The sequence below is a fragment of the Microcebus murinus genome, chromosome 10 (assembly GCF_040939455.1).
Source record: "Microcebus murinus isolate Inina chromosome 10, M.murinus_Inina_mat1.0, whole genome shotgun sequence".
Taxonomy (NCBI): Eukaryota; Metazoa; Chordata; class Mammalia; order Primates; family Cheirogaleidae; genus Microcebus; species Microcebus murinus.
This window is the reverse complement of record NC_134113.1, coordinates 90,297,442-90,312,300: the sequence shown is the minus strand read 5'-3', so window position 1 is coordinate 90,312,300 and position 14,859 is coordinate 90,297,442. Positions and strand designations below refer to the sequence as shown.

The 14,859-nt window shown below is 44.2% G+C and overlaps 1 protein-coding gene across 2 annotated transcripts in view; it reads left to right on the top strand.

Moving 5' to 3' along the window:
* ETV6 (ETS variant transcription factor 6) overlaps positions 1-14,859 on the top strand; it is a 228,254-nt gene that overhangs the window by 192,204 nt on the left and 21,191 nt on the right. For both annotated transcript variants that reach the window (XM_012753544.3, XM_012753543.3), the window contains exon 5: positions 10,949-11,494. In XM_012753544.3, the coding sequence (XP_012608998.1) occupies positions 10,949-11,494 (546 nt within the window). The remainder of the gene's footprint in view (positions 1-10,948; positions 11,495-14,859) is intronic.

The window sequence follows — 14,859 nt, the reverse complement described above, 5'->3', positions numbered from 1 at the left end:
AAAAATCTGTGAATTATACATATCAAATATTATTCCCCCAATGATTTGTTTTTTACAGAACTGAGGATACAATAGCACGTCAGAGTATGTTGGCCCAAGACAACTCATGTTTGTTATCAAGTTGGCATAGATAGGTAGATGGATAGATAGACAGATTAGGGCCTGATTCCACTCGTGAGCAGCCTGGCACAGAGAGGTGTGCAGGGTCAAGTGCAAACACAAGGCTTCGTTCAACATGTTTGTGACTTCACCCCATCACGGCCACCAGCTGAACCAGTTCAGACATTCATAATTTCACAATGGGAATTTATGTCCCAATACATCGTGTCTTGCTCAACCTAGCACCAGTCCCCCACACATATCCTTTGTATCCTACTTTGAAACCTCGCCTCCCTTTGCAGTAGCACGTGGCAGTGCTGGAAGCTAGGAAGCTTGTGTTAGCACAGAGGTGTCCTCTGCCCAGACATCTAACCCTTTATTTCGTCTACATTCTTTATCTCTACAAGTAGTCTATTCTGAAATCGTGTCCTGCCTTGAGCAAAGCAGTCCTCAGATGACCACCTACCTCTAGGAAAACCAGCATTTTCCTCTATTCCCTACTTATTAGTTATGGGAAGAGAGGGTGATATTATATAATCAGGTTAACCTGGTAACTTTTCATCCATACCAAGACATACATGTATGGCAGTGACACAGGGCTCCATCAATAAGTAAGCCGGGACAACAGGCTTAACCATTTCAGACAGACTGGCGGGTGTTGGGTGCGTGTGTATAAAAAAGTCTAAAGGGTGGGATCTGGAAGCCAGGAAACCAGGTTGTAATCCTCCATTCTGGCAGAACAAATCAGGAGGGCTACGTTTCGCACCTCCCTGGCTCTCAGTTTGCCCAGGAGTGAGATGGCAGGTGAGACTAATGGTCTCTGAGCTCTCTCGCAGCTCTCAGATCTTCCCAATAGATCCAGGGTGCCTGAGTCTCTCTGGGTGACATGAAGACAAATAAGACACATTCTCACCCTGGGGGTCTCGGGCATCTAAAATCCAGAAAATCATAACCATGTCCTGCCTCATGTTGCCCAGAAACTCTCTTCTGTTCTCATTTGTCCCACTTTATCATGAATTCTGGTAACATTGCCCCTCTCAGTCAAACCAGGAGTTGTGCCGTTCACTCACTTCATGATAAAAAGCTCAGTTTCAGCAGATACCTTTTCTTTGACTGTCATGACTCATTTTATCTGCGTAACATGATTTAGAAGGCAGGTAGGTAGTTACATATTATAGAAAGGAGGCAAAATAAGCAATGATGCTACTTCTTTCATGAAAACCAAGAAACAAATCATCTTTAGAAATATCAGACCAGCCAATGACAATAAAATAATTTTTTTTCCACACCTATAAGTTTCTTCCAATAACTTACGTTCTAAAATCAGTTCCTTTTAGATCCCACAAAGCTAAAAGGAGCTGATTTTAGCTCCTTTCCAAAGAAAGGCTGTGTCCCCAAAATATGTATTCAATTGCCACTGGTGCTTTGGTGTTAGAACTACTTGCATAGAGGTTCCCTAAAAGCACCATTGGGCAATATAAAATAGGTTTCTCTTCTGGGCTAAAATCTCTAAACAGGGCCAGCTTTGCAGAGTCACCCTGTGGAACTTGGATATGCCATAGTCTGTAGGGAGAAGGGACAAGATCTCCATTTCTCAAACTTTCTCATCCCACCACGCCCTTGGAGACCTTTTGATAATTATGGCTCTTCAGTCCTGCCCTTTCTTGTGCCCCATCAGAGAAGCTATGAAAGGTAGTTTTTAATCACTTTAATTTGATTAAATAATGTTCGTGTGTGTGCAGTGCTGTGATTGTTTCTGCAGCAGCGGACACAGTTTTAAGGTAGAAGTTCTGCTTTGGGCCAGCTCTTTGTCACGAACTGGACATGCAGATTGCAAGTGGTGATGAGGAATTTCAAGCATCGACATGCTGTTGATCTCATTGCTAGTTGTAAGGAAAACTTACAACTTACAACTAGTGTAAGGAAAACTTACAACTAGCACATGGGGTTGGCCCAGACAGTAGAGAGAAATCATTTCTTTGCAGGGAGCAGAGAGGGAGGCATGCATTCCACACTGGCCCACAGAAGTTTTATTTGCATGATTGCTTTACTGAGGAGAATATTACCCCTACAACTCCACCACCACCACCACCAAAGCCCAAAGACTGCTTTGGAGGAAGGAAATCATATACAATTTTAATGAGATAATTAAAGAAGATGAGGTATATGAATTTGCTTCGTAACAACAAAATAATAGCTAGCATTTATTGGGTCCTTATCATGTGCTAGGCCCTGTTCTAAACTCTAAAATGTTTAAATCATTTAAGCTTCACAACCACCCTATAAAAAAGGTAACATTATTATCCCCACTTTATAGATGAGGAAATAAATGTTAACAGCAATAAAGTAACACGCCCCAGAATCAAATAACAAAGCTGAGATTTTAAACCCGGGTGGGACTGACTCCAACACCTGTGTTCATTTTACTGCAGCATGAATATACAGACCCAAATAACATTTTTATAAATTTTTATTGTGCAAATGCCCTGAAAATAGGGTGAGCAATTGGAAGATGAGTAGAAGCGGTGGAGATTAGGACGCCAAGGCAATTTTCAGGTCACCTGACTGAGGTGCAGTGTGGCAGAACCCAGTATTCCTGTCTGCATTCTGTCAAATTTGAACCAACAAAGTCAAAGATCACTTTTGAGAGCCCAGAGTATGTCTGTAGTTCATGGTATTAAAAACTCATACTAACTTGGACTGAATTAACCCTTAGAGATGACTGACCCCCTCAGGATGAATGGGTTTAGCGTGATCAAAGTCTCCCCGTTGTAAGAAATGTGGGTTCCGAGTCGGGCACTGGCTTCTGAGAGCAGAAGCCCTGGCTCTCACCCTCCTGGGAACCAGCCCCTCAGTGCAGGTCACGTCTAGAAAGCTGGCCGCTCATTACAGCTACTGAGTAAGCAGAAAGCAGATGGAGAATCTAGCTGCTCAAGTCACATCCTAGTACTGGTTGTTGTATAAACCACCCCGATTCTCTTATCTTGCTGGAATCATGTTGATGCCTGAAGTGTCGAGGAGACCATCAGCCTGGTTGACATCTTTGGTATACATTTTAGCCATGTCATATGTCACAGAGCCAGAGAGGGTAACAGCGCACATATGTGCTCTGGATCCAGACCACCTGGGTTCAAATCCCAGCTCCCCTGTTTACTAGCTGTGTGAGTTTGATTTAACTTCCATGTGTCTCAGTCTCCATCTTAAAAGAAGGAAAACGACAATACCTATCTCTTGGGGTTGATGTAAGAAAGAAATGAGTTACTATGGGGCAAATGCCCTTAAAATAGCACCTGTCAGATAGCAAGCACTCAGTAAATGTTATTCATTATCATTATGCAATATTTCTTACAATTATTTGGTTGGGGTTTTTTTTTCCTTCTTTTCTTGGTAAATTTTTAACTGGGGTCAAATACCTATAACATGTACCATCTTAACCATTTTTAAGTGTACAGCTCAGTAGTGTTAAGCATATTCACATTGTTGTGCAATGGTTGGTTTTGTTCTTCCCATTCCAGTGTTCTTAACCATTCTCATTATTGCAACTGCGTGCACTTTGTGCAAACACCAGATTGGTGCATCCTGTACGCAGAAAAGGCCTGTCACCTCCCACGCCATTATCCTAGAACACCTTCGTGGATTAGCTGGGCACCATCTGTACTATAGTTTCTGTGGGGAAATGCTTTTAAAGTGCCAATCTTAATTACTTGCAGAACACAGCCTGTTCTGAAGTGAGCACTGCGTGCGTTTCATGTTAGCTCGCAGTACCTGGCGCACGGTAGGTCCTCTGTGACCCTTTGGAACCTTCCCATTAATCATCTGGCTGTTGCCTATCACATTTAAGAACTAGAAGATTAACCTTTTGGCAGCCCTTTCTATTCTGTGATTCTCGAATCTGGCAGCAGGTAATGAGAGGTCCCCCCACAAGAACAGGCCCAGATCTTGGCTTCCCGGTCGCCCTGGCAGCAGAGCCTCCAGGCACCATTGAACACCTTTTCCCCCTGACCGGCCTCATTCCACTCTTCTGCCAATCCTTTCCTCTTCCTGCTTTGCTTCCTCTGACCTTTGACCTCCTGACCTTGCCCCTGTGAAAGCATTTGTTGCAGTGGCAGAAGCAGGGGCACCAGATTGTAAAAGGGCTACTCTGCACCTTGTCTGGGCCCCCGGTTTACTTGGGGGGCCCTCTCGCCCTCCCTGCCTCCTCCAGTGGCCTGAAGTCTGCTTTTAGCCCTGGGGCTAGCTTGGTCTCTTAAGCCAGAAGTTTTAGAGGCCAGAGATCCCTAATATGCATGAATAACTCTCCCAAGATAGGCAGGAAGTCGCCAAGAAACTGCCTTCTACCCTTAGAGAAAGGCCACCTGATCTCTTTGAGATAAGGGGCCTGGGAGCAGTTTGATTTACCTCCAGAAAAGGAAGCCATCAGTGAAGGGGTTACCTTCCTCTCTTCCCTCTCCTTGTGCTACTGTGACACCCGTCCCTATAAATGATTGAGAGGTTTGCCCCCACAGGTCTAATTGGCTCGTTTGAAATCCGGTCCCTTGATTTCTCAGTTCACTTCCTTGGTGCTGCTGTAGCGAGACTCAGCAGAGACGCCCCTACGCTGCCGGGGAAGGGCAGGAAGCCGCCTCGCCCGCAGCTTTGCATGTGCTCCCCCTGCAGATCCACTGCAAAGGTCGCCGGTTTGGTGGCAGTCCCACCTGGCACCTGGGAATGAAGATTAGGCCTCAGAGTGCTACATGTCACCCATTTTGTTTGTCTCAGCTCCTTTCATCTAAGGCTTATAAAATTGGAGGAGCTTACATAGGGTTTATTCTTGGCGACCTCAAACATATGTGACTCGTCCATTCCAAACTGGGGCACTTCTCAGGCCCTACAAGGGACTCCAGTGATGTTGGCACCTTGTTGAGATGAGTAGGGTCAGTGGAAGGCCTCCAAACCAAGTAGAAGTTGAACCCCAGGGAAAGGGAGTGGGGGGTGGCGTGTTCATTTGCTAGGGCTGCTATAACATGGTACTACAGCTGGGTCGCTTAACAATAGAAATGTGTGATCTCACAGTTCTGGGGGCTAGAAGTCTGAGATCAAGGTGTCACCAGGCTTTTGGTTCCTTCTGAGGGCTGTGAGTGAGGACGTGTTCCATGCTTCTTTCCTTGCCCTTCGTGGTGTGCTGGCCATTCTTGGTTTTCCTTGGCTCGGAGGTCGTCATTTTCACGTGGCATTCTCCCAGTGTGCTTGTCTCTATGGCCAAAGTAACTTTTTATCAAGACACCAGTTGTATCGGATGGTTCAAATGACCTGATACTAACTAATGACATTTGCAAGGACCCTCTTTCCAAATAAGGTCACATCATTGGGGCAGACACAGTACAGTTCGTAATGTGGGTTCAAAAACTGGAGTGTGCGTATGAAATAGATTTTGAATTCCAACTCGACCTGGAGCCCTTAACTTTTGTGTAGCTCTTTATATCATTCATAGTTCCCACTAATTTTTTCCCAAACCATGTTAAGATGTCGTCCCTCCTGGCAGGACATGGACCACAGTGGGTCAGGGCTGAGGCGTGGGAGTCACCTGCAGGCCCTGCTATAGATTTGCAGCTCCCCGAGCAACTTCTCTGATCCTCACCCCGAGCCTAGGGAAAGCTGGCCGGTGATCCTGGGGTGTGAGATGCAAACCCCGTCTTCACCTGTGCTCTGCCCTGGAAACCTCCCAGTTAAAACCCAGGACTTGCCCGGAAGGCACATTTTTTTTTTTTAAGTTTCACTAGTTATTCATTATTTATAACATGATTAAATTGGGTCAAATTTAGATGAATTTTAAGTAGAGAAGCATTTCTAATAAATAAACAGAAAGAAGAGAAATGAGACCTTATTTTCAGTTATCACATTTAAAGTCCTGATTTGTTTGGGGCTGTTTGCTAGTAAGAAAAAGGGATTGTTTCTGTCCAACCAGGGTCTACAAAGAGAAAGGTTTGGGATCAGAAAACACTTTCATCCAGCATGACAGTTCCCGGCCAGTCCGTGGTCTTTCTTCCTCCCTTCCTTCTCTGCCCACGCTGACTAATGTGCGGCTTTCCCTCCTTCTTCCCTGTGTGTTTTCCACCCATATCAAGACCTTCAGAATGAGGGCAACGTGGATAATTTCCCAGTTTTCCAGCTGGGCAGCTCACCAAGAACAAACCCAGACATCAAGGCCAGACCAAAAAAATCTTCTTGTTTTAGACAGAAGACTCCTACATCTGGGGGAAGTAATGCACCCACTGTCCGCTCAGTGCATTTCCTGTGTCCGGAGCTTCTCTGCCTGCCGGCTCTGGTCTCATAAGTTTCCATACCCTGCTGCCAACTTATAATGACAGAGGCAGCAGGCAGCAGGGTAGGAACGTCACAGCCCACACCGTACGTGGGCGCTGCTTTGCAAACTGAGACAAAGCTTGGAAGGTCTCCTTGCAGGCCTTTCAGCCTTGACAGTGGTTGTGCCCAGACCACCAGGAGCCTGGAATTAAATACCCTCAAATCCAGTTCTCTTCCTTTAATGTTATCAACTTCATCAAGTACTTCCTCTTTGAGTGGTGTCTGCAGAGAAATAAATAAATCAAGCCTCCTCCAAGTCCTGCTCCTGCCTGGATCCTGAGTCTACAGTAAAATCTGAGTTGGATTATCCAGAGCACTGTCACCCCTCCTGCATTGTTCCCAAAGATCTGGGCAGGAACAGAGAGTGAAATCTCTCCAGGACATTACATCAGTTCCTCTTTTACCCTTGGCATGAAAGTTCTTCCTCTCGTAGTCCTCCCAGACTTCCTAAGGCTTCCTCGGAGTGCACCACCCACACACTGAGCCTTGAAGCCCGGGACATCAAAGAAAGCCCCCAGGTAACCAGATTACTGACCAACGCCTGTGTCCATTTTGAAATTTATCAGATGGGAAATGGATTCAGGAAATGGGAATCTTTGATACATGGGCTTCATCATCCTTAAGTATTTTTAAACCTTAATAAGCTTTTAAGTAAAGAGAGACATTCTGTAAATGGCCTTTGAAAGAAAATATATGGAAGTTCAAAATGAAACTGTCTTGAATAGTTGCTTACAATGATCATATTCTGTGACAAATGAAAAGTGAACCCTGGACAAAAGATAAATTCTTTTTTTATGGGCAGCAGAATTGAGATGCACGTTAGCTCTGAAAAGAAAACTCGCCTTGTCCCCAAAAGGTTGCAGACTGTTTTAGTTAGTACATTTTAAGCATTTATGTGCATTTGGGGTAAAGTGAAGAAGTTAGCGCTTGTCATTCCAACCTGTATCCTTGCAAGGTTGATTAAACACTTAAAAGAAAACTTCTTATAATGGGAAATATCAAACCTACACAGAAGTAGAATCGTATACTGAACCACCTCGTACCCATCCCCAGTTTTGATGGTTAAATCGTGACCAATCTGGCTTCTCTGTGCTCCATCTACTCTCTCCTTCACCATCCCAGATTGTTTTAAAGCAAATCCCAGACACATCATTTCATCTGTAAATTTATCAACATGGATCTGAAAAGAAAAGGACTCTTTACAAAATCATCATCACGGAGCCTAATAGTGTTCACATTTTGCCAGTTATCTCACAAATGTTTTTTCCGGTTTGAATCGGAATACAAACAAGGGTCTGTACATTGCAAATGGTCACTGTATCTCTTAAGTCTCTCTCAATCTATAGGTTCCCATCCATATCCTTTGTGCATGTGTATATGTGCGTACACACACTGTTTTTTAAAAAGAATTTAGACATAATTAGTATAACTTTTCCTCTGTACATGATATCTTTTTTCCCTTGGTTGCATTCAAGGTTTTGTCTGTGTCTCTGGTTCTCAGCAATTTGACTATGATGGTCCTAGGTGTGGTTTTCATTGTATGTATCCTGCTTGAGCTTCTTGGATCTTTACATTTGTTGTTGTTACTAAATTGTGGACAATCTGGCCATGATTCTCTCTTCCCTGCCCTCCCCATTCTTTCTATATTCTCCTTCTTGGACTCCAATTCCATGTGTATTAGACCGTTTGATATTGTTCCACCAGTCACTGAGAATTTGTTTGGATTTAATTTTTACTGATCTGTCTTCAAATTTACTAACCTTTTCTTCTCTCAGCTCTAATCTGCTATTAAGTCCATTCAGTACAATCTTTCACTTCATAATTGTACTTATCAGTTATATTTAATGGAATCTTCATTTCGTTTTTTTTTAACAATTTCTGTTTCTCTTTTGACAATATCTGTCATCACTCCTTATGACTGTCATTTCCTTTGAGGGCTTGAACTTTATTATTTATTAATATAATAGGGCTGTAAAGTCCTTTCTTGCTAACTCTGACATCTCAAGGCCTATTTCTGTTTACTACCTTTCCTTTTTATTATGGGTCACATTTTCCTGTTTCCTCTCATGTCTAAAAATTTTTTATCAGATAAAATGTGATACTATATTGCAGAGACTCTGGATTATGTTCATTTCCTCTGAAGAGTGTTGATTTTTGTTCTAGCAGCCAGTTAAATTCCTAGCCAGTCACGTTGAGACTTGGCCTTACATTTCATTAGGTCAAAGCTGTTTCAATTTTCTCGTTTTCCCTTGGCCAGATTCCTCTGTCCTGGAACATAGTTCTTATTCCCAAGGTGTGGCCATTCTAGGGTAATGGACAGCCTGAGGTGTTTACGGAGCCTGCTAACTTGGTGAGACTCAAAACTCTGAACTCTGACTCTACTGCAGCAGCCAGTAGCTGAGAGTCCTGCTGATATCTTTTGACCATCCAGTGGTTGCTTTTCATTGAACTTAGAGTCTCCCCTGCACTTGTGCTGTTCAGGAGTCAGACAAGAATTGAGGGAACTTTTACGTGCCAATTTAGTCACTACCCACCTCTGAGGCTTCCGCCTTTATGAGATTTGCTTCTTCAATTTTCTGCCATTCTGGCAGCTATATACTCTTATCTTCTAACATCTCAAGCAATTCTCCTTTTATCATCTATCTGTCCCATGCTGTATGGACTGGAGAGCTCCCCTGGGCGGGGGGAGAGAAGCTGTATAAATATGCATCTCACCCTGGGCAGGTATTTTCTTCCAAAGTGAAATCCCCTTCGGTTTTTGTCTGCTTTGGGGCACTCTCCAGTACCTTTGAATAGTTTTTAAAATACATTTGTTCTATCCAGATTCTATCATTTCTATCTGCAGGAAGGCTGGTACAAGCTACCCTGCCACTATTGAGACTGGAACCCCCCTCTCCTATTTTAGATAAGTGGTTTCAGATCATAAACACTTCATCTTGCTTTTCTTATCTAACCATAGAGCCTGGATACCAGTCCTTAGCAAAATATTGAGATTCTCCTCATTGCTTTTTGCAGTTGCAAAAAGCATTGTTTAGTTGTTTACTGTGATTGATGAAACCAGTCTCCTATTGATAGCTATTCTAATGATAAGCACTTTTTAATTTATAGCAGTAGGTTATACGGTAGTCACAAAATAAGCCTGTTGCCTTTAAGGAGATGATATTTTAATATCATAAACAATATTTCCTTAGTTCAATGTCTCATAAAATAGGTAAGATCTAGTAGGACTTGTAAAAAGAAAAAAGTCCCCATTTTCCTCTTAACCTTGTTTAAAACTTGAAGAAACCAGCACCTCTGGCGTTCTGTTTATTGGTCTTGTCAGATTCCTAGACTCTTGTATGTATTCTTCTTGTAGGTATTGTCTTAATGGACAAAGGTGATATCTTTTACTTGCTTTACTTAGAACTACGGACAAGTCTTTAACCAGAACAGGGACCAGCAAATATGCACATATTTTTGGCGAGACAGCTCTGGAAACAGATGTGGCCAGAGAGACCTCTTTGAGATGGATGTAGGGCCCTATAGAAATCCCTATTTTCGTGCGCAGATTTCTGTTTTTTCAGAGCCATAACAACTCAGCCCCAAGAGCTACTTCTCTTGCTGAGCTGTGTACACATCTGATGTCCTGGCTCAGATGTCACCAGCTTGAAAGTTCAAGTGGGATGAGTAGAGGTGTTGTTAGGGGTGTCCATCCATCCTGCTCCTTACTGACCTCTACCTGTCTCAGCATTTATAGGGTCTGTGCACACAGGAACAAAGTACTCCTAAAAGTTCCTCGAGGTTCAACAAGATTGTCATTCTATAAATTAGTGCCACTGTTCATGCTTAGAACAAGTTTTGATATGATGTTGTGCCCCAGTTCCTATGTTGCAAAGTGACAGATATTGTAATGAGTACACAGGTTCTAGAATCTGACCAGAGTCTGGTTCTAATCCCCTAATTGGCTTGTGACCTTTGGTAAGGTGCTTAAGTTCTTAATGCCTCAGTTTTCACATCTGTAAAATAGGGGTGGATAGTGGTAGCTCCTCCTTAGGAGTGCTACTAAAGTTTTAAGCAATAAAATCAGTTAATCATTATTACTAATACTATTAGCATTATCTTTAATACCAAACACTCCTGAAGGCAGGGAATCTGAAAATTTTGTTATGAAAATGTAAGTCAATAGAAGTATCTAGAGAGAAACCCCTAAAGACCCATCTGTGTCCAAAAGCCACGTGGAAGAGTTAAGTGAGAAAAAGAATAAGTTTGGTTTCATTGTGTTTATAAGCCATTGATAGGTGATTAATGCAATGCTCATAGATAATCTTAGCATATCTAGCAGTAGGAAAATAACTTCAGGTATGTGCACTTTATTTATTTTTTTTTTAAGCCATGAAAAAGACACTCTGCACCCTGGGGATTTCGAAAGGCGGTTTGCACACATACGGCTCTGCTGCCTGTACAGCGGCAGCGAGGTCCCTGTCCTGCTGTCACGGGGTCTGTGATTGTCTTTCCCTCTGCTCCACAGATAACTGCGTCCAGAGGCCGCCCAGGCCGTCCGTGGAGAATGTGCACCACAACCCTCCCACCATCGAACTGTTGCACCGCTCGCGGTCGCCCATCACCACGAACCACCGGCCTTCTCCCGACCCCGAGCAGCGGCCCCTCCGGTCCCCCCTGGACAACATGATCCGCCGCCTCTCCCCGGCCGAGAGGGCCCAGGGGCCGAGGCTGCACCAGGAGAACAACCACCAGGAGCCCTATCCCCTGTCCGTGTCTCCCATGGAGAATAATCACTGCCCGCCGTCCTCCGAGTCCCACCCGAAGCCCTCCAGCCCCCGGCAGGAGAACACGCGCGTGATCCAGCTGATGCCCAGCCCCATCATGCACCCCCTGATCCTGAACCCCCGGCACTCCATGGATTTCAAACAGTCCAGGCTCTCTGAGGACGGGCTGCACAGGGAAGGGAAGCCCATCAACCTCTCCCATCGGGAAGACATGGCTTATGTGAACCACATCATGGTCTCCGTCTCCCCACCCGAGGAGCACGCCATGCCCATCGGGAGAATAGCAGGTGAGTGAGCGCCTGTCCCCTGCGCCAGCGTCAGGTGGCCTTACAGGCCCTGCTCTCCCCTCTTAGCTTTGCAGCTGGCCCCACACCATCCCAATTAGGCGCCCTCCCGGGCTCTAGCGGAGGCTTCTGCCTGGATGAGGAGGAATCCCTAATGGCTTGGTTAATGAGCCGCTGGGATGGAGTAGTTAATGAGCCTCAGAAATGTTAAGAAACAAATGCCCTACGTCCAGCTCACAAGGAGAGTCACATCAGAATCAAGGCTAAGCGAAAACATTTAAAATAAAAGGTTTATGAGCATGCTAATGGCCCTGTCCTGAAGTTTCCAGCAGCTAATTAATGACCAGACACAGCAGAAAGCAGCTTTGTGTCAGATTCAGGCCTGGAATTCCATCCTAGGGGCGGAAACTCACTGCAGCCTTCACCTTGGGAGGGGGCAGGAGAGGAAAGCAGGACTGTGGTATTGGAGGCAGGTGTTGCCAGGTCATTTGGACAGGGGGAGCCCCTCCCGAATTCTTTTCTTTTTGTGCTGAATTTGCTTACCTGTGGCAAGAAATGAGTGAAAAAATCTACGTATTGTCTGTTTGCTGGTCTGCCTGTAATTTACATGAAGTGATTCTTCAGAAGCTTGACCCTCTAACCATTCGACAAGGTTAGCTCTTTCCCTAGAACATCTCTCCATTCATGTGAATTTGTTGAGCACCTACTATGTACAGATAAATGCATTAGGAGTAGGGATATAGGGCTAACGTAGCATAGAATATCTTTTTCCTCAAGGAATTTAGATTTAGTGGGAGAGATAAATGTGAAACCACTAAGATGTGAGGCACAATGAAATAAGCCTTACGTCCCATTCATTGAATGCACCGGCATTCATTGAGCACCTACTATGTGCCAGAATAATAAAGTGCTCAGAAAGCAAAGCAGAAGGAAGGTACATTTTGACTGGAGGAACCAAGGAAGGCTTTGCAGAGGTGAACTTGATACTTGAGTGATTGTGCTTTCAGTAACGGGAGGGAGGCCTGGGGTAGGGGAGGACAGATCTCTTCAGGGGAAGGTAAATGTCCTTTCCTCCCTGAGCTAGTGGCCCAAGATAGAGCTGCAGCCCACCACCAGGGTACAGCCATGCTCGTAGCAACAGAACAGCAGGTACTGTGTTTCCCCGAAAATAAGACAGGGTCTTATATTTATTTTTCCTCAAGAAGACACCCTAGGGCTCATTTTCAGGGGCTATGTTATTTTTTTTTAAATATGGTACAACAATCTACATTTATTCAAATATAGTTAAGTCGTCTTCTTCTGGAACATCATCATAACTCTCCAAACCCCAAATTCCATCCTGAATTTCTTGCGACTCTATTTCCTTTAGAACCATTGGCCCCAATCTCTCATGTGGAGCAATAGAGCTCTCATGGGGCAGATGAGAAGGGCTGCTCGTCTTCTTTACCGCTCTGCGAGGAAATGCAGGGGTTGTGCAGATGCGCTGCGTAGCCACACCCATCACTAGGTCTTATTTTCGGGGTAGGGCTTCTATTGCGCAAATGCTTAGAAATCCTGCTAGGGCTTATTTTATGGGTAGGTCTTATTTTTGGGGAAACACGGTACTACCACAGCTTACTTTACCTCTGCCTTGATGTACTGTCCTTTTTTTTTAATTTTAATCATTTGTTTCTAGATTTTTCTCTGGTCCCAAGTGCACCTCTATTGTTGCCTCCATTTTATTGTTATAATTTCCATCAGGATATAAAGAAAAAACACGGCACATAAATGAGTTGTGTGTTTAAAAAAACTATAAAAAATGAAATGATAGATGTTTGGGATTCAATTAAAAATGATCCCGCAGGGTTGGGGGTGCGGGGCATGGGCGGCGTGCGCATAAAATGAAGTTAGTCGAGAACTAGCCGATGGGTCTGTGGCTGGGTGGTGGAGGCATGGGGGTTCACGTTATTGTCCTCTCTACTTTTACATACACATGAGATTATTTTAATAATAAAAGGAAAAGAAGAAACTGGGAACAAAGAACAGGGGATAAAGAAGCAAAGAGCTTAGGCAAAACGTGAATTTCCCGCAGATAATTAGAGAAAGAGGATGGGCGGGTGTGCTGTGATGAGTGCTGTAGATGACCTGTCTTGTGCTTTCCAGGCAAGACCCTTGTCTCTATGTACCCTTCTTGTCTTGTGCCTTGCACAGTGTGGACAGCAGTACTTGACACTTTGCACGTACTTTTTGCTTGTTTAGAAGTCTCAGGGCAACCCTTGAAGGTAGGTTATTACTGCTGTGTTCATTTTACATGGGAGGGTCATCTGTACAGAGGCAGCTGGGCCCCAGAGGGGCCAAGGCCTGTGCCCAAGGTCAGAGAGGGGCTGGGTGTCCAGGCCCTGTAGGATGGTCCCTACTGTCCCCATGGCTGCTATCCTAGTGCTGCCCATGTGGGCCTGGCTTTCTCATCACAGTCTGTCCTGTCTACCTCCTCTCTGACGCTGTCTTCACCACAGACTTCTTGGGAATCTAAAATAAGCCCATAAAGCAATAAATATAAATTGTTTTTACTTAAAGAGTTATTTTTTTTCCTTCTTTAGTAGACTTGTAAATTTCAGAATATTAGTCTCTTAAAATTAACTACTTTTCCTTTAATCTTATTCCTGAACATCAGCATTGTTTGATGATAGATGCAGGTTCTTGGTGGGGACAGTATTCCATTGAGCCCTGGTGTCCACGGATGCCCTCTCTTGAGAGCACTCAGAACGGGGGACTCTGCTTTTCTTGATAGCTCTAGGAAATCAGAATATTTGTGTGAAATAACCCCAGAGCCCAGATCTTTGGGGAAATGCATTCACTCCCTCAGTATGACAGGCCCCTAAGACTGATTATTAATGTTCATTAGAATGACATATCCAAAAGTTTTTAAATCTATGTGTTAACTAATTTAACCAAATCCAAGGTTAACTCATTTAACTGAAAGGTGGTGGTTTTCTCCGGGGTGAAATGAGAAGGCGAGACTGGACAGTCTCTAAAGTTTCTCCCAGCTCCATACAGCTGCCATCTGACACTTGTCTTGATTCTTAACCTTCCGAAGAGAACTCACCAAAGTTCTAGGCTCCTTTGTTTCTTTTGGGATAACCCTGCCTCTGCCCTACCCTTCCGGTATCTTTCTGGACTACTTAGATCCTTGTAAAATTGGCTCTGTTTATTGGAGATGAGAGTCATCAGGTGATTCCTGTGTATGATGTCAAGTTCTGCCATTACGGAACAGTCATAAAAAAGCCTTTAAATTTCCATGAAGCAGCTGTCAGGTGAGAAAACTTAGCTCTTTAAAGCTTTTTAAATGAGCACAGCACAGAAAGAAATGAAGGTACTGCTGAATGCCA